This window comes from Molossus molossus, unplaced genomic scaffold (assembly GCF_014108415.1).
Source record: "Molossus molossus isolate mMolMol1 unplaced genomic scaffold, mMolMol1.p scaffold_m16_p_11, whole genome shotgun sequence".
In the NCBI taxonomy this organism is placed as follows: domain Eukaryota; kingdom Metazoa; phylum Chordata; class Mammalia; order Chiroptera; family Molossidae; genus Molossus; species Molossus molossus.
Window position 1 is genome coordinate 107190770 of NW_023425346.1, and position 24061 is coordinate 107214830.

A 24061-nucleotide genomic window follows, 5' to 3' on the forward strand; every position below is an offset into this window, starting at 1 on the left:
CAGAGCCGCCTCGGCCGCCGACCCCGCCCACCCCGGCCCTCGGCCCCGACCTCCCCAGGCCGCCGACCCCGCCCACCCCGGCCCTCAGCCCCGCCCTCCCCAGGCCGCCGGTCCCGCCCACCCCGGCCGCCGGCCCTCGGCCCCGCCCTCCCCAAGCCTCCGGCCCCGCCCTCCCCGGTCCGCCGCTTCCGCCCTCCCCCGAGCCAGCGCGAGGGTGCAGCCGGGCGTTCCGCTCGCCGGTCGGGTTCCCGGCGCCCGGCTGCGCGCGCGCCCCAGGCCTCCTCCCCGCCCGAGGTCCAGCCCGGCCACGCGTTGTGCCGGCCGCTCCCGAGGAAGAGCCGGAGGAAGCGCGCAGCGCAGGTGCACCGGCCTGCACGCCCGCGGCGGGGCGGACGAGGGCGCTGTGCCCAGCGCCCCGCGGCTGACGGCTCTTGTGCCCGGCGCGCGGGGAGGTGCCGGCCGCCGGAACCCGCTCGCCCTCGACGACGGGCGGGTCTGCCCTGCGGCGGGCTGGGCCGCAGCCGAACGAACGCGCACGCAGCGGCGGCGGCGCCCGGCGGCCCTCTGGCTCCGCGCGGAGACGGGCCCAGGCGTCGATTCCAAGGTCCCACGCACTCGCGAGCGCGGCCATCCCCGGGTTGCCCGCGCTCCCTTCCACCTGGAGAAATCTGGGTCTAGCGCCGGCTCCGGTGCGCCCTCCCAGCCGCCCGCACCCCACAGCCCCAAGCCCCACACTCAGTTCACAAGCGGAGCTTCTGGTTTCTGAACGGGACGGGTCAGCCCTGGCGGTTAACCTCAGGCGCCTGCTCCGCCGGGCGCCGGGCTGGGGCCGCGGCAGACCCTTTTGGACAAGGATTTTTCTCCAAGGCGGGGACGGTTGATCTTTCTTCTTAAAACACCTGTCAGCACCTCAAAATAAATTATGTTAATACTTTACACCCCAAGCCTAAGAGAATCCCTTGTGCCACCCCCACACCCAGGAAGGAAATCGAGGAACCTACGCAGTTCTCCAGCTCTGGGGATCAGGGGGCAGCTGGGGGGCAGGAACTGAGAGACAATGCTGTCTCTCTCTCTCTGACCCCCTCTCTCCCTTCCTCCTACTCTAACTGAAGATAAATGGAAAAATATCCTCGAGTAAGGATTAAAAAAAGAATAAGAAATAAATAAATAAAAACCCTGCCTCTACTGTCTCCAATGGAGGAGGGGACCCAACAGTATCTTGTGATGGTAGGAAGACTAAGTCAGCACTTTCTAAAAACAAGGAGATGGTGAAATCCCATTTCCTAGTTGAAAATAAAGTTAACTCTTCTCTGAGCATCGGCAATATTAACACAATGAATGCTTCCTAAATGAGCACTGCAGGAAGCCAGCGCCCCCACTGAGCACTGCACACTGAGCACTGCAGGAAGCCAGCGCCCCCACTGAGCACTGCAAACAGCACAGGAAGCAGCGCCCCCCACTGAGCATTGCACACTGAGCACAGGAAGCGAGCGCCCCCCACTGAGCACTGCACACTGAGCACTGCAGGAAGCCAGCGCCCCCACTGAGCACTGCAAACAGCACAGCACAGGAAGCAGCGCCCCCCACTGAGCATTGCACACTGAGCACAGGAAGCGAGCGCCCCCCACTGAGCACTGCACACTGAGCACTGCAGGAAGCCAGCGCCCCCACTGAGCACTGCACACTGAGCACTGCAGGAAGCCAGCGCCCCCACTGAGCACTGCAAACAGCACAGGAAGCAGCGCCCCCCACTGAGCATTGCACACTGAGCACAGGAAGCGAGCGCCCCCCACTGAGCACTGCACACTGAGCACAGGAAGCGAGCGCCCCCCACTGAGCACTGCAAACAGCACAGGAAGCGAGCGCCCCCCACTGAGCACTGCACACTGAGCACAGGAAGCGAGCGCCCCCCACTGAGCACTGCACACTGAGCACAGGAAGCGAGCGCCCCCCCACTGAGCACTGCACACTGAGCACAGGAAGCGAGCGCCCCCACTGAGCACTGCAAACAGCACCGGAAGCGAGCGCCCCCACTGAGCACTGCAAACTGAGCACAGGAAGCGAGCGTCCCCACTGAGCACTGCACACTGAGCACAGGACCAGTCCAGGCAGCCTGGGTCCGGGGTATCTTCCTAAGGGCTCTGGGCAGGAGGAGCCTTGGAAACTGCAGAAAGTAATGATGTGGGAACAAAGGGTGAGGGGTCTTATTTTTTGTTTTTGCTTTTTTCCTGCTATCTCAGCAGGGGGTGAGGGGGGATGAAACATTTTCCTCTGACCCCTGACTATGCCCTCTGCTCCAATATATACCACATGGAGGCTGGATGTCATGTGCTTAAGCTAGCTGATTGTTACAGAAGGGCACCGGGGCCTGAGCAAGAGTGGGGCGACGACAGGGCTGGACACCCCCCCCCCCCACATTATCCCAGGGGAACTGGGCTGGCTGCAGGATGTCTTGGGTGCTGAGGGTGCTGGGGGTGGGCAGCAGAGCCCTGCTGCAGAGCCTGGGCAGATGGTGGGCCGACCCTAACCAGCTGTGCACAGACTGAACGCAAACTCCCAGGTTCCTCAGAATGAGTGGGCTGCAGAGCTCCCCATCCAGGAAGGGACCCTCAAACTGTCTGAGGCTGAACCCCTCTCCAGTGCTCCCCACACCGGCACTGTGCAAGAATTCATACAGTCCAAGTCAGGTAATTGTTTACCAACAAAACTGCTTTAATTTAAAAAATGTTTAAGAAAATAAATTAATGAAATACCCTGGTCATCAGTTCTATAAATTCTACCTATCAGATGAGCATGGACCAGATCAGAGGAAACAAAACATATGCACGTGTACAGAAGTAAGAGGCTTCGAAAATGCCTTCCAGAAGTTCACAAGTCCAAAGCCCCTCTCGCAGTACAAAACTTGATTGGACACTGCAGTGTTTTTCCAAGGTCATGAACAAAAAAACTCCACATCTATTTTATAAACCCCAAATAATACAGCATCACTGGCTTTTGTTCTAGCATTTATCAAACTGAGTTTTTAGGTGAAGTGGGCCAGCCTTGATCATTACTTTCCCTGAATGAATGGGGCCCTCTAGGGGGTGCCAGCTCCGGATGCTGAGCCGCGTCACTGGGGTCTCTGCTCTCCATCTCCAGACTCGCGGTGGACAGGACTCCGCTTTCTGAAGAAAGAAGACGACATTGTATCACATGCTGGTAACACACGATTCTCAAACAATTCCTAGGAGCAAAAGACACCAGAGGGCCCTTCAGAACCCAAACGGCAAAGCCCCCGAGTTCTTGGACTGCCACACCCAGAGCCCCCAACACCTGCAGGGCCCACCGCTGAGCAGTGGTGACCAGGCACACGGCTGCCTCTGCCTGGCTGTGGGGCCAGGAGCCTCACCCGAAGAGCTGGGGGCTCCAAGTACTGCACTGTCTGTGGCCTTATCGTCCCCTTCAGCCCACTCCGACCATTGACAACTGCACTTCTCAAAGCCCCAGCAGCTCACCACAGGCTCCCACGGGCACTCCCCCACCCCCCAAGGCCCGCAGCCAAGCTCTGAGCCCCGCGGCATCCAGGGGCCTCTGAATCAGAACCGAGTCTCACTGCGCCGGTGTAAATCCAGGGAGCATGGAGCAGGGAGCTACCCCTCCACCCCCGCCCGGGTTCACAGGCCATGCCTCTCACCTGGCCTGTTTATCCCACACACCTCCTCCCAAGTGTAGTCAGCAAGGTTCATGGGCTGCGTCACCCAGGGGTCTGTCACCAGCTTCTCCAAGGTGGTGCGCTGCTCGGGGACAGGCTGCAGCAGCCCTGACACGAGGTTCATGAGATCTGGGGACATAAAACCTGTCCTAGGCATGGGGCCAGAGACCATCAGTGGTCTGGGCTGCGGTCAAGTGGAGGGCACCTCAAAACCATGTGTGCCCCCATGAGCACCTCCAACTGGGCAGCAGGTAGCCCTGGAACCCCCATTTTAAATGAGCACCCCAGGGTTTTTGGCACACGGGACCTACAGCTGCACCTTGAGAAAGGCTTCAAGAGCCACCTGTCCCCTCTGCAATGACAGCGATTAGAGAGAGATCCTGCTCCATCACTGTGTGGAGGTCTCGACCTGGGGCCTACTTCCAGGGGCTCTGGCTGTGCAGAGCCAAGAATGACACAGGGCTGGTGTGACAGGAGAGGCAGGGAGGCAGCTGCCGGAGTCCGAGATCCAGAAGTCAGCCAGGCCTGCAGTCCTCTCCAGGGCCGGCCCTGCCCCATGGTGGTAGGAGGTGGGGCCTTTGGGAGGTGACCAGGGTGATTAGATGAGGCCCTGAGGGTATGGCCCCCACGATGAAATTAGCAACCTTGTAGAAGAGAGGCTAGAAAGCTCGCTGTCCCTCCCTCCACCATGCGAGGACACAGAGCAGGCTGCCGTCTGAAGACAGGAAGAGGTCTCAACCAGAGCAGGTGGGCCGGCGCCTGGACCTCGGCTCCCAGTCTGCAGACTGAGAGTGAATGTCTGCTGTTTGAGCCCCTCGTCCATGAGCATCATGGCTGCTGAGCCGCCTGAGACACAGGTTTCTAACCCAAGCAGAGTCAGGCACAGACGACACTCGTCACCTCAGTGCTCATAACAACAAGTGACAACTATGAAACGCAGTGCCAAGACTGAAAGGAACCTCAGAGCCCTGTGGGCCAGCTGGAGACTTGGGAAGCCCTTTCTGGCCCCCAAGTCATATCCACCTCCCCATGCCGGTCACTTCAGAGGCAAATCGAGCTCACACTGCTGGCTCACAGGGAGCCCTCGGTGTGACAGACACCCCAGGCTCCTTTCCACGGGAGCTGCTGGGGACGGGTTCCCCCCACAGCCCCCCCGTTGGATACTGCCATGGCCAAGCCCACAAGCATTAATGTCCACCTCTCAGAAGACAGCCCAGTGATCCCAAGGGGAAGCTCACAGGAACAGAATCATCGTGTTTGTTTTTTTTTTAATCTTCACCCAAGGACACTTTTGCATTTATCTTTAGATAGAGCGGGAGGGAGGGAGGGAGAGAGAAACATCGACGTGAAAGGGACACATCAAGTGGCTGCCACCCACATGACCCCAACCGGGGCTGGGGACAAACTGCAACCGAGGTATGTGCTCTTAACAGGAACCGAACGCAGGACTCTCTGGTCTATGGGCCGGTGCTCTAACCACTTAGCAAACCGGCCAGGGCCAGAATTATCGCAATGTTTTAAAGTCCGATTCCAATCGTCCTCTGCTCAAAGTATGAGAGGAGTGGAGAGAGGGTGAGGCCATCAGCTCTGACAAAGGCTCTGGAAGACAGGAGGCGAGGAGGCCACTGGCTGTGTCCTGCTCACCTTCCGACACCGGGTACGGGGGGTTCATCACAGCCTCCAGGGTCTCCTCCAGTTCGCAGAAGGGGTTCTCCTCGAAGATCAGTGTGTACAGCGTGACTCCGAGCGACCACATCTCCAGCTCCGGCCCCTTGTAACTGACAAAACAGGCCCAACTAAAGACGACGCCTCTTCGCTTATTTGGAGAGTCCCACTTTGGGGGATCCCTTTATCTTTTTCTTAACTTTTAATTGTATACAACTACACATAAACAAAAGTTGGGGAAGTAACATGAGGAACCTGTACCCACTGCCCACCTTCCCAGCATCAGCCTCTGTCCCCCAGCACCCACCCCCCTCTAAGCTCACAGGCAGAGACCCAGGCCCGACACGCACGGATTGCCCATGAGAACTTCGGGCGCGCAGTACTCGATCGTCCCGCAGAAGGTGTAGAACAGCTTGTCCTCCTCCAGGTAGGCAGCGGAGCCGAAGTCTATGAGCTTGATGGTGAAGTCCTCAGCGATGACGATGTTCTCGTCCTTGATGTCCCGGTGAAGGATGCCCTCCGAGCGCAGGTAGCCCACCGCCGACACCAGCTGAAACAGGAGGCCACGGGCTCTCACAGAGCAGCTCAAGCAAAACACGCCTTTAAAATCATGGCCGACCAGCAACACACAAAGAACAACCAAAACACCACTAACTCGTGATGCAAAGTGCCAGGAAAGGCCACGGGATGCCTGGCTGGCCCAGAGGCAGTGCGCTTCATTTCCAGGCCGTGCTCACATGCTAGCACGTGTCACACAGCAAGCCAGCCAGGGAAACACGTGACTCTAAAAACCGCGCCATTGCCCGGCCTGTGTGGCTCAGTGGACTGAGCGTTGGCCCACAAACTGAGCGGTCCCGGTTCAATCCCTGGTCAGGACACATGCCCGGGCTACAGGCTCGATCCCCAGTGCGGGGCGTGCAGGAGGCAGCCAGTGGATATTTCTCGCTCACATGGATGTTTCTCTCGCTCCTTCTCCTTTCTTCTCTCTCTAAAATCAATAAAGAAAAATTTTTTTGAAAAAAGAAATTGAGTCACCTCCAGGTGACTGTCTAGTCAAAGAGCCTGTGTCTTGTCCACGCCCCCCTCCAGGACACGCTGCCACACGCGTGTCCACGCCCCCCTCCAGGACACGCTGCCGCACACGTGTCCACGCCCCCCTCCAGGACACGCTACTGTATACGTGCCTTAGAGACAAGCGCTGTCTGACTTAACCAGAACAGCTGCATGGAGTGGGCACCAGAACGATCCCTGCTGCAGGTCAACCGTGCTTTCCTGGTTTGGACAAGAACCCAGATCCCACCTACAGGCCACCGAGCCCAGTCGGACAGCCTGTTGGCTCCCTTTGAGGTCAGTGTGGACATTGCATGTGTGTAAACTGTGATCACAAAACCTCCCTCCCAGTCATTCCAGGAGGGTAACTGGCCTTAACCCTCCTTCCCAGCCTCACTTTCTCTACTCCAATCAGAGAGCTCTTCTCATACACAGAAGGCGAGGCAGAGCCCACAAAGCCTCTGGGACAAGCGCCCCGCCGTGCGCTCCCGCCGGCTCAGGCCCGCATCACCTGCCGGAAGATGTAACTGGCCAGAGGCTCGTCCAGGCGGGGGTGGCGGTCGATGAATGCAAACAGGTCCAGGCCAGAGCCGTGCTTCTCCATCACCAGCTGAAAGAAGCCCTGGTTCTCGAGCACGTCCAAGACCTGGGAAGAGAGCAAGCGGGGTCCGGCCCTGCCCAGGTGCTAGACACGCGTCAGGACACGCCCACGAGTCCCCGCAGGCCTCGCCCCATGAGAGCTGCGCTCACCTTGATGATGTTGGTGTGCTCCACCCTGGACAGAATCGATATTTCTAACGTCACTTTCCCAAGGGTGGGGTCCTCGACCCAACAATCCTCCAGAACCTTCTCCTTCTTAATGAACTTCACCACCACCTACAAGGGAAGCAGAGGGCAGCAGCTCAGGGCCCTCCAGCGCCTGTGGGCCTGGTGCCGTGCTGGCTCACAGCGGCAGACGAGGCCGCCCGTGTCCTCTCCCGGCCCCCAGGGATACGGAAGAACCTGGCCACGTGCCCCTGCTGCGCAGGGACAGGCAGAGTGGGCGAGGGGACACAGAGCCTGGGGCTGAGCCACAGCACGGCCGGATGGAGGCCTGAGACCTCAGAGCAGGCGTCCCCAGGGCATCGCGTCTCACTCCGACTTTCGACTGAGGAGCAGGTGTCCTGGCCGAGGAAATGGAACCAGAAGCCTGAGAACTAGAAAACACTCAGACCGTCGTCCACATCGATTCTGAGACTAGGCAGAGCTCAGCAAGTGGGCGAACACAGGTGGACACCGGAGAAGCGGTGAGAGCGCGTGGTGATCTTCACTAGGAGGGGTGGCAGCAGATGCCGCTCGGAAAGGAAGCAAACCCCGCAAGCCGCTGAACGGCAGCCTTGTGCCCAGTGCCCAGTGCGCAGCCAAAGGAGCCACTGGGCACATGGTGGCCGCAGGCCAGGCCTGGTCCACACGGCCACAAGAGACCCTGGACAAGTGACAGAAATGGGGCCTCAGCGTGGCCGTGGGCAGGGGAGGCGGGGCTCTGAGCAGGCGCGGGCAGAGCCCGGGGCAGGGGCAGGGCAGTAGGAGTTTCTGGACACCAGGCACCTCCCACGGACCAGAGGCGATGGTGGCGGCTGGGGCGCCAGCCAGAGCAGGGAAGTGGACACATTCTGAAGGTGCTCGGGAAGGGGGCACCGTGCCTGCGGAGCCAGCTGACGGGAGGGGCGAGAAGATGGTGCCGCTGTCGGGGAGGGTGACGGAGGGCGGGGAGCACCGGGGGCCACAGATGGGAGGCGCTCAAGTTCAGATGTTTGAAAGACAGATGTCTGCTGCCCAGCCAAGGGTCCCCCACAAGCTACAACCTAAGACAAGTTTCAGGGGAGCAGAGAGTGAGAAAGAAGAAAAAGAAGTCACAGAACAAAACAACTGAATTTTCTTAAGATTAAGAATGCCGCCCTGGCCCATTTGGCTCAGCGGTTAGAGTGTCGGCCTGCGGACCAGAGAGCCCCGGGTTCAGTTCCTGCTAAGGGCAGGTACCTCGGTTGCGGTTCGTCCCCGGCCCCAGATGGGTCATGCGGGTGGCAGCCAGTCGATGTGTCTCTCTCTCCCTCCCTGCCTCCCTCCCGCTCTATCTAAAAGTAAATGCAAACATGTCCTCGGGTGCGGACGAAATGATGACAATAACAACAGTGATCAAAGATGAAGGGGCCTTGAAGATCCAGGCCAGAGTCTTACCCAGTCTCAAGCAAGAATGAAGCACACACACAAAAATACAACCTGCCGAAATTTGTGAAGTCCAAAGATGAAAAAAAAGAAAAGTTGCTGAAAGCAAAATCCACTTTGAACTAACGCTAGAAGACAATAAACAAGGTCTAAAAGCTGAGGGAGAGAGGCACCGACACGCACCCTCCCCGCACGGTGGAGCCCAGCACAGTCCGGGTGGAAGGTCGACAGGGGAAGGGCAGCAACAGAGGTGGAACAGCTTTGGCAGGAGGACGAGCCTGGGCACTGACCCACACAGCACAGCCGACGGGAACTGAGGTCCAGACAACTGCAAAGCGCCCATGTCTCTGGGTGACGAGAACCGAGTGTTCAGAGGTGGGAACCCCCCGAACGGACGTAGAGACAACTGTGCTCTGCCCTGTGAACTGCAGCCTGGCCCTGAAAACTCTACTTTCTGGTTGGCGGTTTACTTAACAACGTGTCGACCTAATAATGTGTAAACTGACCTCTGTTTTCTGAAAGACAAAAATACTCATGTGTCTCTTTTTAATCCAGGGAAGACCTGGGACTCCTTCTTTTAGGGATAAAGTCCAAAGAAACCCCCTGACCCAGACCAAGAACGACAGGTCCCGACGCAGGGAGATCAGACATGACAACGGAAACGTAAGACTCACCTTGGAGGCACGAGACAGCAAACATGGCCAATGTGTACATGGAAAACTCAGCACCGTAAGTGCTTTTATTGTAAGGAACAGCTCAAAGCACATTCGCTTTGACAAGCTAGAAAAGAGCAGCATTAACTGGTAGAAAGGACGATGAGGAAAACGACAGCTCTGGCAAGTCTGGGAAGAGAAGCGCGAACAGACCTGGCACAGCCAGGGGACACCAGCAGCCACAGAAACACGAGGCAGACACCACCTGTGCGGATGCACAGCGCCAACCCTGCAGGCCTCCCGCGACTGACACACAAGAGGACTTATCTACAAGTGTGAATGAGAGAATCCCAGCAGAAAGCCCAGCAGACCAAATTCACGACACGTCCAGGAGCCTGGACGACAGCCGAGGCCTGACCCCACGTCACTCGCGGTCAGTCAAGGAAACTTGTGGGCGTGGCCCTCTCAGCAGGTGCTGAAGAGACAGTTCCTAGAACAACACTCATTCTTAAAAAAAAGTCAGTGAACTGAAAATAAAACAAAATCTCCCCAAACGAAAGGCATCCATCAAGACCACCAGGGGCGTCTGCAACGGGCAGGGAGACAGCAGAGCCCGTGCATGCCTGTCACTTCACCACTCTGCAGGTCCTGCCTGGTGACAGGAGGAGAGGAGACAAACAGAGGAGACAACCGTCATGACCGCAGAGCAGCGACGACCCTTCGTCTAGAAAACCACAGGCCCCACTGGACAGCTGTCAGGAGCAGGAAGACGGACGTGGATGTGACTAAGGATCAGCCCAGGCACGCAGCTTGGCAAACCCCAGTGCGCATGGCCTCCAAGGACTCGGTGGCCAGGCACGGGACACCGGGCAGTGTTCGAAGGGCCAGGCAGCACTGTCACCAGCCCATCCCCCAGGACTGGCTGAGCCTCAGCGGGCGGCGGCAGTGGCCAGGACCCCAGCCCTGCGGGTCTGAGCCTGGACGGCGAAAGCATGCAGCTCTGGTGCACGGAAGAGCACGGGTGCCACTGGGGCAAGTCGGAAGCAGCGAGCAGGAGGCCAGGGCGGGAGCACGTCCGCTCTGGGGAGAGGCCTCCTCCCAGCTCCAGACCCCGTGCAGGGCGGCTCGGGCTGCACACGGGACTCCTCCCCAGAGTCCAGCAGACACAGGCCTGGAGGGCGGGGCGGCCCGAGCTGGCCCAGTCCCACCTCCCTCCGAGGGCCCGAGTACCTCCTTATTCTGCTCCCTGTCCAGCGCAGTCCACACGAAGCCGAAGGCCCCACTGCCCAGAGGACTCAGCGTGCTGTACTTGTGGGAGTACGAGCCCTCACAAGCCGCCAGCCCCTCCAGCTCGGCAGCCTTGGGGGGCTCCTCAAACCACGGGCGGTTTCTGAGCACCTGTGCACGTGAAGGCAGGTCTGAGGGCCACACCAATCCACGGAAAGGAGGCCGCAGCAGGGGGCACACCCTCCACCGTGCCCTGCGGCCGTGGGGCCAGCAGCCCACTCTGCCTGCCCACAGGGCCCAGCCTGACAGCCCAACGCACATGCGTCCAGGCGCGTTCACACCCCACCCTGCATGGGCACACGATTTGAAACCCTACATGTGGATTAACACACTGGTTATTAGAACAGTTAAAAACCTCCTCCTGTCCCGAGAGAGAGAGAGAGATGCTGACAGAAAGACACGCCCACACAGAGAAGCGACTGCATGGCAGAGGAGGCCGCAGACACCCACCTCCCCCAGGCTGGGCCCAAGGTGCTCACACACAGAGTGCGTGGAGCTGGGCAGGCTGGCCAGCAGCAGGCGGGTCCGCGTGGCCGAGGCCTGCTGGCCATGCAGGAGGTCTTTCACCAGCCAGCAGCAGAACAGGGGAGCAGTGCCTTGGAGCTCCACCCGCTTCACCTCAAACTGAACACCTGAGGGAGAGAAGAGAACATAGCCCTCTGTCAACTTCACCATGACAGCGTTGTGATGGAAAAGCACGCGCCTGGGCAGCAGGGAACCGTACACAAGGCCTGGGGCCGGGGCCGAGGGCACCAGAAAGCCAAGCACGGGGCACCATCACCACCAGGTGCGGGGCCAGAGGCCCGGGGAAGCACTGCAGGGACCTGCGGCCACCTGTCAGCTCAGGGGAGTCCGGAAACTCCATTCAACATGCTGACACAGTGGCGCTGCCTCGGTGGAGGGATGTGTGTGAGCAGCGCGTGTGCCAGCTGTGGGTCCGAGTCACACTGAACCACATGTGTGCTGTGTGCACACGCCCTCTAGGGTGAACACCCAAACACGCAGTTTTTATAGGGAGAGGAGTCTTTACAGGTGCTTTTTTCTTTTTTTTGTTAACCTCACCTGAGGATATTTTTTCCAATGATTTTTAGAGAGAGTGGGAGGGAGACAGGAGGAAGGAGGGAGGGAAGGAGGAGAAACATCGATGTGAGAGAGACACACTGATTGGTCGCCTCCCACATGCACCCCAACCAGGGCCGGGGATCAAACCTGCACATGCCCTTGACTGGGAACCGAAACTCTGACCACGGAGCCACCGGTCAAGCCTTCTTTGTTTATATTTTTAAATAGTTTTTAAAAAATAACTTATGTATTATTTAAATAAGTTTTTTAAGTAGGAAAAAAAGCCTTAGGAATCAACAATACAAACCCAGCAATAAACTGGCTAAAATAACATGATCTGGTAAGTAGGAAAATTCAAAGGACAGTGAGCCCCAGCCAGGTGGCTCAGTTGGTTGGAGCGTCACCCCACACACCAAAAAGGTGGCAGGTTTGATCCCTGGTTGGGGTGTGTATGAGAGGCAACCAATAGATATTGCTCTCTCCCCTCACCCCACACACCCAAAAAATCAAGATAAAAAAATATCCTCAGGTGAGAATGTAAAGAAAAGGAGAGTTGCTCGGCCAGTGTGGTTCAGTGGACTGAGGGCGTCCCATGGACGGAGAGGTCCCAGTTCGACTCCTGGTAGGGCACATGGCTGGGTTGTGGGCTGATCCCCAGTAGGGGGCGTGCAGGAGGCAGCTGATCGACGTTTCTCTCTCACATCAATGTTTCCATCTCTCTCTCTCCCTTCCTCTCTCTGTAAAAATCCATAAAAACATACTAAAAAAAGGAGAGTAAAACAATCACCCTCGAAGGGGTGAGGGAAGGGGCCCGACGCCAACCCCTCCCAGAGCAGCTGCCAGCGGCCGCAGCAGCCTTGGGCAAGGCTCCCCGTCCCGGAGCCGCTGGAACCAGATGTGTAAGAGGGAAGCTGTGACTTCGGGGCCCTGAATAATCACTTCTGCCAAAACGATCGGGGTGAGCCATGGGCCCGGGACGAGAAGGCCCGGCGCCGGGTGTGCTCTGGGGACCCGGACGTACTGAGCAGCGAGCCATCGCGGTGGCAGCAGCTCCCGGCGTAGGTGCCCTCCTGGATCTCGCACTGAGGGCGGGTGGCTCCGGGCGACACCGCGCTGTCCCCCCTCACAGGTGTGGAGGTGACCTGGATGCTCGCCCTGGGCTCCCCTAATGGGCACGCCTCTGCGGGGCCGGGTCCCAGCCTGGGAAGGACGCAGCCAGGGCTCTCTCTGTCACTCGCGTCCTCACACTCCGAGGGGTCAGACGGTTCTGTCCCACCGAGGCCCAGACGGGTCTCACAGAACTGCTGGCCTCTGCCAAGATCGAAATAGGCGCCAGCCAGCAGCAGCAGCTCCCTGTCGTCCCGAGCCTCTGCCCCGCGCCCGTGCCAGGCGCTCACACCCGCGTCGGAGCCGGCCAGCGAAGGGGAGGCTGTCCCCATGAGCTCCGACGAGGCACAGGAACAGTTGGAAGAAGTTCGGTCTGTCCATCTGCTACAGAGCATATCCTTGAGGTTCCAGAAAGACGAATTCCCATCAGCCTCCGGGACCCTCACTGTGTCCAGGACGCCAGGGAGGTCTGTGGCGAGGGCATAGCAGGCCGAGGAGCTTCCCACGCGGCCACTGTGCAGGTCCCTGCCTCCCAGGTCACACAGCGACACGGGGGCGGAGACGGGGCTGTGCTCGGCCGGGACCAGCTCCACAGAGGAGACTCCCCAAGACCCCCTAAAGCTGGACTTGGACAGCTGCTCCTTCAGTAGGCAAGTCTGCAGCTCCTCCCTGTCCTCCTGCGCTCCCGGCCACCGCTCCTCCAGAGCAGGGGTAGGGAGCAAGAGGCGCGCCATCCCCGAGGGACTGGGGACCGCGACCAGGCCCCCCGGGGGCACACTCTGCTCAGCCCCATAGCCAGGGTGCAGCAGGGGCAGGGCCCCTGCCGGCTGCCCTGAGGCCTCAGCCCAGGGGTTGGGGTTGCTGGCAACGCTCACACCCACGCACTCCCACTGTGCTTCCTGGGACAGGCCACACCCTCCACCCCAGGGCCTGCCCTCAGCTGTGGTCAGAGCTTCAGGGCCTTCGCAGGAAGCCAAAGGTCGTGTGTCCACTGAGTCAGAACTGCTTCCCCCCAGCAGCTGCTGGCTGAGGCTCTTTGCTGCCATCAGTTCCTGCTGCTTCCCCAAGACAGTGTCCTTCTGGTCCTTAGGCGATGACAGCTGCTGACTGGCTGGTGGGCTTCCTGCCGGGGTGCTGTCCACCCTGGGGGTACAACATAGACAACAGTTACTCAGGGGCCACCGAGTCAGAAACAGAGATCACGTGGACTCCCCCATCTAACAACATAAACTTATAACAGAAAAAAGACTAAATTTCATAACCAAATTTAAAAATAAAGCACTGCCCAACCAGTGTGGCTCAGAGGATGGAGCAGCGTCCCGTGGACTGAGAGGTCCGGGTTCAGTTCCTGGTCAGGGCACAGGCCCGGGTTTGGGGCTCGATTCCCAGTACGGGGTGTACAGGAGGCAGGCGATTGATGTTTCTCTCTCACATTAACGTTTCTCTCTCTCTCCCCCTTCCTTTCTCTCTAAAAATGTAATAAAAACACATTTTAAAATGTAAGTAAATAAAGCACCAACTCACACATTTCCCAGCAAAACACGTGTTTACAAAGACTGAGCAGTGAAGCCAGAGGGCACCAGGCCCGGTGCTGCAGGCCTGGGAGGATGGGGGCAGAGGGAGAAGGGCCTGAGGGTTTCCAGCCCAGGTCAGACGGACTGGCTAGAAACACCATCTGACCTCATGGCCAATGGGAAGGGCTGGAAGGCTGGCAGAGGGGCAGGGGGCTAACTGGCTCCTAAGAGCGGATCCGGAGCCCCGAGCACGTTTCAGCATGGGGCGGCTGCACCAAACGCCAGGAAGACCTCAGGGAGACCTGGGTTAAGACCCCCTCCGGGGGACCCGACCGCCACGGCAATCACAAGACACATGTCGCACCAGGGGGACTCTGACACCAAGATCAGTGGAGTGACCACACCCAGCCTGGGGGGCAGACATGGTAGAGGCACAGCAGACGAAAGAGCCCTCTGGGAAGGAGCCCTCCCCAACAGCTCCACAGCAGAGGGGATGGCGAGCAGCGTTTAGAGGAGAAGCAGGAGTTTGCTGGGGGGCCTGAAGGATGGGGTGAGGGTCTGCAGAGCCAGGCAACAAGTATCTGTGCCTCTCGCTACAGCTACCTCTCCATCTCCATCCACCCAGCAATGCAACTGACCAGCCTGTGCCTGTCTCGGGAGCTGCCAGTCCTCTACAGGGGGGCTGAGGCAGGGAGCTCTCGGTCCCCTTGCCAAGCAGGGCGGGCAACCCTGCAGTGGGGCCCCAGGGTCAGGCCCAGGGCAGCTCTGCACTGTCCCTGCTGTCTCTGCACCTCCCAGCAGCCAGGTGTCGCCTCGTCACTAAGCTGTGCTCCCTGCCCTGCCTGCTCCTCCATGGCCGTCTGCAAGCCACGGTGAACAGTGGGGCAGCAGGGCCGCCAGTGCTGGGTGCCGTGGAACCTGGGCCCCACCCTAGGTGCTGAGTGCCTCGTTCAGGGTCTCACACCTGGTCTGCCCTCTAAGGGTCCCCTCAGCTTCCTGACCACCGGACTGAAACTTAAGGTGGGCTCACCCAGTGGGACCCCCTCACTGCCAGGCCACATCCCAGAAAACCAGGTGTGCAGGGCCGAGCTCAGGCAGGGGAACAGGTGCACCCCAGTGTGGCACGTTAACTGCGTGCTATGCACAGAGATGTCAGGAGAAGCCTGGTTGAAAACACTCCAAAATGCTACGCACAACAGGAATTGGTAACTGAATGGGGGGATTTTATCTCTACTTTTCTCAATTTCCCAAAGTCCCTAATACGTTCTTCCTTTAAACAGAATACTTTGTCATTACACACAAAGAGAACAGATTCATATAATTTTTTCTTTAATCCTCACCCGAGGATACTTTTCCATTTATCTACAGATAGAGTGGGAGGGCGGGAAGGAGGGGGAGAGAGAGAGACAGAGAGAAACATCGATGCGAGAGACACACATCAATGGGTTGCCTCCTGCACAATCCCAATCAGGGCCTGGGACCTAACCACAACTGAGGTACATGCCCCTGACAGGATTCAAACCCATGACTCTTTGGTCCACAGGCCAATGCTCTAACCACTAAGCAAACCAGCCAGGGCATGATATAACTTTTAAAATGAGAAAACTGGCCCAGTCGGTGTGGCTCAGTGGTTGAGCGTCGACCCTGCACTAAGAAGTCGCTGGTTCGATTCCCGGTCACGACACATGCCCAGGTTGTGGGCCAGATCCCCAGTGGGGGCCTACAGGGGGCAGCCAATCAATGTTCTCTCTCTCCCCCGCCTCCTTCCTGTCTCTCTAAAATCAATAAAGAAAAACAATTTTTTTTTATCCTCACCCGAGGACATTTTTTGATATTTTGTTCGGAGAGAGTGGAAGGGAGAGAAAGAGAAACATCGACGTGAAAGGGACACATCGAGCAGTTGCCACCCGCACAATCCAACCAGGGCCGGGACAAACCACCGAGGTACATGCCCTTAGTGGGAACCGAACCTGGGTCTCTCTGGACTGCAGGCTGACGCTCTAACCGCTGAGCCGAACCGGCCAGGGCAAGAAAGACAATTTTCTACGTGAGAAACTGCGCCAACATCAGCTCCCCGCAGCCCCCAGGTGCGCTGGAGTGCCACACAGCTGCCGCAGCGCCGGGCCACCTGCACTCTCCAGAGGACTTACCCCGCAGTGGGCGGGCAGGAGCGGGCAGAAGGGAGCTGGCCTCTGGTGTCCACTTGGGCCTGGATCCCTGTGACGGCTTCTGGGCTCCCCGCTGGCTTTGGGGTCCTGTCTGGGGGTAGCATGAGGTCACCAGCGAGCGTGACATTAAGCCCTGGATCTAGCAACAGCAGCAGAGATGGTTTCCACTCGCGGCAACCCTGCTGAGACGAAGCTCATCTCTCAGGGGCCCGGGGAGGGTGGGTTAGCCTGATCTACGGAACTCCATCTGCCCCGTGTCTGTCCCCAGCCCGTCCTGCATCAGGCCACCTCTGGCCACCCCACAGACCCCCGGGTCCAGGCCACCACCCTGCCCACTCTGCTGCACCGTCCTGGGCTCCGCACTTGGCCATCACGATCCCACTAGCACTGGAGTCGGAGCAGGGCTCTCATCGGCCCACTGCTCTCCGAGGGTTCCACTCTGACTCGAGATGAAAGCCACCATCCCTGAGATGACCCCCATAGCCCTGCGGCCCGACTCCACTACCCTCCCAGAGCTGCAACCGCCTGCCCGCTGAGGGCAGCGAGAAGGCAGCAGGGAGCGGGTGCAGGCAAGCTGGGCACAGCCACTCGCTCTTCATCAAGGGAAGGTGCGCACCCAGGAGGCTCTGGGCGCCCCACTTCTTCCTGCTCCTTCAAGCCCAGGTGCTGGCTCGGCCCTGAGCTCAGGGCAGGGTCCCTTCAGGGCAGGAGTGGGGAGCTTAGTCCTCACTGGACACTCAGAGCCAAGGAGCGGGACTCAGGGAGGTGTGGGAATAACCTTAAATGCTATGTTAACAATACAGTGGCCGGCTGGGTGGCTCCGTTGGCTGGAGCATCATCCTGTACACCAAAAGGCTGCAGGTTCGATCCCCAGCTCCAGTCACGGCACATACGAGAAGGCAATGACTGATGTTTCTCCCCCCCCCTCTCTCTCCACCCCTCTCTGAAAAGTCAGTGAGAATGCCCTCAGGTGAGGTCTAAGACATTAAAAGCACAGTGGATCACCATGCTACTCAGAAAGCCTGCTGTGACTGCTGAACTCTGGGCTAACTTGAAACACTACCTCAGTTCAACCTCAAACTAATGAAGCTGCAGACTCACCAAGACAGCCAAGAAGCTACAGGTGTCCTGCACACAGGCCTGTGGGGACTCGTGACAGACACAGGGGGAGTTCCAATCCTCCTCGCTCTGCTAACACGTCAGTGGGACACACATCTCCCATCCCCAGGAAGCACTGAGGGCCCATCAGAGACAGAGGAACTGTCTCCCCGTCCCACCTGGCACGCCCCCTGTCCCCCGTGGGAGCTCAGGAGGACTCCCTAGGAGGAGCCCTGGGCTCACCCTGAGCCGTGTTCCGGGCCTGCAGGGGGTCCACGGCTGTCTCCGCAGGCCCACTCGGGCTGCCCAAGTCCAGGTGGTGGACCAGGTCTGGCAGTGGTAAGGAGCTGTCGTACGTGGGGTCCATGCAGCGGTAGAAACCAGGGATCAGGAAGGTGATGTTCTAGAGAACAAACAGCGGGGCTCAGAGCCAGCGAGCACCCCGACCCGCCGCAGCACCCACCGTCTGCCCAGGGGAGGAAAACAAGGTGGCCGGCCAGGCCTCTGGGGTCATTCCTCCAGGTGAGGGAAACGGGTCAGATTCCTGATGCTCAACATGGAATTCATGACTTGCCCCTTTTTCTTGTTCAAAAGGTAAAACGAACACACTCTGAAGCTAGCTGCTCCAACATCGAAGTGTCTTCTGAGCAGACATCCAGCCTTCACACACGTTCCCCTCAAGCCTGGGGCCCGTCTGCAAGCTCCCTGACCCACGTGTCCTGGCGCAAAAGGACAAAGGGCTCGGGCAGCAGGACGCTGGCCCCTGAGGTCCAGCAGGGGCCTGGCTGCATTGGCTGTGGCCCCACTGTGAGGGTCCCAGGCCCAGGACTGCAAGGACGGACGCTGTCTGCACCGGCGTGTGGCCCCCCTCCCAGGACGCCTTGGCCATGTGAACCCAGAACTGGCTCTAACCCTGCACACTCCCTGAGCAGCCTGCTGCCCTCGATGCCCCTGCAGGGGCCCCTCGTCCTAGTCAGGCGAACCGTGAGCCCGGGAGGGCACCGCCCAGCTGGCGCCTCGTGGAATGAGTGGGCTGTCCCACTTAAAGCTCAGCTCAAGGACCGATATGTGACCAAACACACGGCTGCCACTTGGGGACTGTTTGTGGAGGGCTGTTTGTGCCAACTGACACAGGGCCACTCCGCGGTCGCCACTCCTGGTGCCTGGCCCTGCGAGGAGACCTCCACCACCCAAGTTCGAGGAACCGAGCGGAAGCTCCACCAAGGTCCCAGAGACACCTTCCTCTGAGTGACAGGCCTCCCCACAACCCCCAGGTCAGTGGACGAGCGGCCAAGCCTCTGCCTCGGGGTGCAGAGCAAACACAGCTGTGACACACACACTCGTCCAGCATCTCAGACCAGACCCCTCTGCGGAGGTGGCTCTGCAGATGGTCCAGGAGGCAGGGTGCTCAATGTGGGGTCTAGAAAAACGAGCAGGGAATCCCTCTCGGCCAGTGTGCCGCCCCCCCCACCCCACCCCCACCCCCCGTGAAGCCAGCAGCCGGACTGGAAGTTGCTGAAGCACAGGGCCAGGACCAGCACACTCCCTCCCTACGGGACACGGGGTCAGGACCAGCACACTCCCTCCCTACAGGACACGGGGTCAGGACCAGCACACTCCCTCCCTACAGGACACGGGGCCAGGACCAGCGCACACCCTCCCTAGGGGGCCCGGGGCCAGGACCAGCACACTCCCTCCCTACAGGACACGGGGTCAGGACCAGTACACTCCCTCCCTAGGGGGCCCGGGGCCAGGACCAGTACACTCCCTCCCTACGGGACACAGGGCCAGGACCAGCGCACTCCCTCCCTACGGGACACGGGGTCAGGACCAGCACACTCCCTCCCTACGGGACACAGGGCCAGGACCAGCACACTCCCTCCCTACGGGACACGGGGTCAGGACCAGCGCACTCCCTCCCTACGGGACACAGGGCCAGGACCAGTACACTCCCTCCCTACGGGACACGGGGTCAGGACCAGCACACTCCCTCCCTAGGGGGCCCGGGGCCAGGACCAGTACACTCCCTCCCTACGGGACACAGGGCCAGGACCAGTACACTCCCTCCCTACGGGACACAGGGCCAGGACCAGTACACTCCCTCCCTACGGGACACAGGGCCAGGACCAGTACACTCCCTCCCTACGGGACACGGGGCCAGGACCAGCACACTCCCTCCCTACGGGACACAGGGCCAGGACCAGTACACTCCCTCCCTAGGGGGCCCGGGGCCAGGACCAGTACACTCCCTCCCTAGGGGACACAGGGCCAGGACCAGTACACTCCCTCCCTACGGGACACGGGGTCAGGACCAGCACACTCCCTCCCTAGGGGGCCCGGGGCCAGGACCAGTACACTCCCTCCCTACGGGACACAGGGCCAGGACCAGTACACTCCCTCCCTACAGGACACGGGGCCAGGACCAGCACACTCCCTCCCTACGGGACACAGGGCCAGGACCAGTACACTCCCTCCCTACGGGACACAGGGCCAGGACCAGCGCACTCCTTCCCTATGGGACATGGAGCAGCCCTGCAGGGAGGGCCCACCTTGCCTAGGAGCTCGGTCCTCCCGTAACCAAACAGCATCAGTGCAAAGCTGTGGTTGATGCCATAGATGGTCCCATCGGGCAGGAGGGTGATGAGGCCACTGATGGTGAAGAACACCCAGACGGATGCCGAGTAACCCTGCTCGGGGGCCGCCTGGCTGGCTTCCGCCTCCTCTCGACTGGGCTTATGTTTCAGCTTTAAGCTCAGAGGGAAGGTGGTACCATCCTTGGCTCTTCCGACAGACCTCTGAATTTTGAGATTCTGAAAGAAAGACACGCCACTGAGCACAAGCACCCATGCAGCCGAGCTCAGGCTCTGCTGCTTCAGGTCATCTATCGTATGCCCAGCGTGGGACACCCCAACACCCAGCTTCCTGCACCTCCCCTCCCTCCCACTCCTCAGGGAAGGGGGGGGTCAGGGCCCACCTGCGGGATGCACTGGCCAGGCACAGGGAGCTGCAAGGAGGGGATCAGCTCTGTGATGTGCTGCCCAGCCAACTCGTCCCCACTCTCGTAGCCGTGCAGATGGGCGAAGATGCTGTCGCAGGACGTGATGGCCCCCTTGGAGGGAAAGCCAACATGTGATAACAGTTTCTCGTGCTGCAGCCTCAGGCTGCACTGACCCGTGAACTTGCAAGCTGCTCCTCCTGTAGGAGGTGCACAGACTTCTAACAGAAGCCTCGCTGGCTCCCCGGCATGAGGACCCACGCCGCTCTACCCGGAGGCAGGCGGAGCAGCGTGCTGTCCGCACGGCTGCCATCCCGAGGGCTTGTGCACTGTGGCTGAAGGGTGACAGTTACACGGGACTTTCCCGACGAGGAAACAGAGGCACAGGGAGACGGGTGCCTGGCCAAGGGCGCGATCACCAAGGGGCTCGGCAGATGGGGACGACCCCCCAGAACCCTGAGGGTGCTGCTGTGCAGAGGCCCACGTGGGAACAAAGAGCGACACGCTGGGGAGCGTGTGGTCAGGCTCCTGCAAACTCACATCACTTTGGAAAGAGACCCAGGCCGACACCCTCTCCACGGGCTCCAGCACGACCACGCAGCACAGCCGGGGCTCCTGCCGCATCCTCCTCATCCACACGGACACCGGGACCTTCTCCTTGCTTCGGCTCACGACGTCCACCTGTGGGCAGGGACAGGCTGCACCTGCCGCCCCCAGCCATGGGGCCCTCCCCACTCCAGGCACATGGTGTTTTCAGCTCTGCTCACCGGCCTGACATTTTGGAAATTAACCAAAGTACAGACCAGGTCTCTGACACTGAGCCTACAGTCTCTGAGTGAATGTTCTACTGGAAGACTAGATTTTATTATCAGCAGCATCTGCAAAATTTCTTAAAGAAACAGACACAAGTGCTGAACATCTTCATTTTCCTCTTCTCAGCAGCCAGTCCCTTGGACGGTCATGCTGAGTGTGGTGGACCCTGTATGACTCCTTCCAGTGACTGGGGCTCAGGGCTCCGCATCTAACATGCAGTCCAACCGCCACCCAAGCCAGCCCCAACCAGCGAACAGTGCGGCATGTCTCTCTCGGGAACCGGAGGGGTGCCTGCAGGCTGGGGGTGCTGGTCAGGCCTCCCGCACGAGCAGCGCCAGGCCAGCGGCAGCAGCTTCTGTGGGTGTCCTCGCCCACCCCCACGGCACGCTCCAGCCAGCAGCGTCCACAGGCCCACACTCACCACCGTGCCAAACACCACGGCGGCGCGACCGTCGGCCCCCATGTGCTCCTCGCTGAGCGCTTCCACCACATTGCAGTCTGGCTTCAGGAAGAACTGTGTGAGCTTCTGGCCAATGAGGTCGTGGCTGCTGTACCCCAGGAGCCGGCAAGCATTGTCATTGGCCACCAGGATCTGAGAGCGGCAGAGAGGAGACACCAGCATCACAAGCAGCATCCGACTCCAGGAAGTGAGAAGGTGGCGCGGACAGCCTCGGGAGAGGGAGACCCATCCTCTCCCACCGCCTGCTGTGGGCAGGCTCGCACCATGACGCCCATGGGGACTCTAGTCTGACCAAGAGGGGGGTGTCATCGAGAGCACGAGGCCAAGAAGGGACACGCACCCCCCAGCCTCGGTTCTGAGCACAGGGCACTCGCGCCGGCTCAGACTGAGCGCTGTTCCTTCAGTTCAGTCAGCACTTCAGCGAGCACGAGCTTCACCCTCCCGGTCCCTGTGTTCACCGGTCACAGGGCAGACCCAGACCCACAGCTTTGTCACAGGCACAGCAGATACCTCGGAAGTCTTGGCATCCACGGTGAAGATGGCCTTGTTGGGGTTGCCCGCGGGGGCCGGGAGCAGGGGCGTGGAGCACCCTGAGGCCAGGCCACACAGCAGTGAGCAGCAGGACGTGCTGCCCAGGGACCCGGCCGGGTCCGCCTGCTCGGCTGTGGCGGGGCATGGCACCTTGCCAGTGCAGATATTTTGAGCAGCCAATGAGGACAGACAGTAGGAGCTCCATCTGTCTTCTGCAAAGAAAAGGAAGCTTCAGACCCCAGGCTGCCAGGGGCTCTCTTCTGAAACAGCAATGCACAGGCCCTGCCCCGCCCCCAGAAGGACTACATTAGATTCACCTGCAGAGCGATCACGTGCTAACAGTCCTGACTCCACCTAAGCCACCCCCAGGGCTGCAGAGTCGGCACACGGTGTCCCTCAGAGCTCTACACTTCTGTGCAGAAAACCCTGTGAGATTCCTGCCTACCACCCGCCCAGGGCCACTCTCCTGTGTCCATCATCCAGAACCACAGCCCAGCTACTGTCCTGCCACAAATTCAAGTGTTACCTGCTGTCTCCACTCCCCTCCCTCCATTCTGCTGAGCAGGTCACTCATCCTCAGAAAGTCTGCTCTCAGCAGCACCCATGGCTCCCAGGCTCCACCCCTGCATCTCCGGCCTCCCATAGCGCCTGCCCTCAGTCTGGCCCTTGCCCTCCCCTTCCCAGCCTCCTACCCCTGCTCAGCCTCAGAACCTCTGCTCCCCTCCCAGGGTCCAGCCGGCCACCGCCCCATCTCCCATCTCGGTGTTGTCAGCCCTTCCCTCTAACAGCTCAACAACCAAACTATGAGTCACCCTCTGGTTCCCTCTGGGTCCTTCATGGAGGAGCCCCCATCTTCTCAGTTAGTGGCCTCACCAGCCCAGAAACCTGAGGCTGCTCCACTGCCCCGCACCTTGGACAGGCTCCTTGGTGCCAGCTCTGCCTCTGCTCCCCAGGGGCCGCCCTGGGCCAGCGGACCTGGCTGAAGCTCCCAGCTGAGTCAGCTGCTCCTTCCTCAAGACCAGACCCCTTCCTCCCCTGCAGCCCCTCCTCTTGGCTCCCTGCCATCTCTTCACCTTCAGAATGTCTTTGCATTCCAGGACCCCCACCGGTTCAAGGGTTTGCCCTGCAGTCTACTCAGGACAATGAGCCCCTCAAAGGCAGAGCAACGCTTTCTTCCTCGATGTGTCTGGGCTCTGGCTGACTTGGAGAAGTCAGTGAGTGGATGGAATGAATGGCAGCAGGGGAGAGCTCCCTGGCCATCCCAGCAGGGGAGAGCTCCCCCCCACCCCCTACCCCCCCACCCCCCCACCCCCCCTACCCCCGCTATAGCTGTGAAGCTGGCTGTCCCCAGCCAGCCTGCTCTGCCCGGGTCCAGGAGACCCTGAGCCCGCCATACGGTCAGTAGGAAGCAGCTGGATTAAACCAGCAAACCTGTGTCTCACCTGCAAAGCTGCCCAGCCCAGGACAGCATTCCCCACACTCTGATGTAAGAGAGAACGTTATGCTCTAATTGACCCTGAAACATGGAAGAGAATTCCAACCGCTGCCTGGAAAGGAGTTTCCTGCCTAAGAATCTCACAGGACAGACACGCCGGAAGGGCCCGCGGCTTTGCAGGCCAGCACACGGAGCACCCAAACCTGCACCTGTCTCTGAAAGAACACAGAGATGTCCCAATGCCCACAAGGTCGTCACCGGAGAGCGCCATCCTGCTCTGGCAGAGTTTCGAGAGCCCATTCCTTCTGCTGAGGTGTCTGTGGGCCG

The 24061-nt window shown here is 59.9% G+C and overlaps 1 protein-coding gene across 1 annotated transcript; it reads right to left on the reverse strand.

Annotated features, from left to right (window-relative positions):
• Positions 1-2758: 2758 nt before the first annotated feature.
• PASK (PAS domain containing serine/threonine kinase) lies at positions 2759-24058 on the reverse strand. The gene is made up of 17 exons (XM_036254907.1): positions 23993-24058; positions 22279-22511; positions 21730-21900; positions 21036-21176; positions 20475-20609; positions 20050-20310; positions 17744-17903; positions 16385-16493; positions 12635-13863; positions 11002-11183; positions 10495-10662; positions 7157-7282; positions 6918-7052; positions 5707-5906; positions 5336-5469; positions 3674-3820; positions 2759-3164 (listed from the first exon to the last, which is right to left on the reverse strand). Exons 1-17 carry the CDS (start codon positions 24003-24005, stop codon positions 3010-3012), a joined length of 3699 nt encoding a protein of 1232 aa, XP_036110800.1. The 5' UTR covers positions 24006-24058; the 3' UTR covers positions 2759-3009.
• Between the last annotated feature and the right edge of the window lie 3 nt (positions 24059-24061).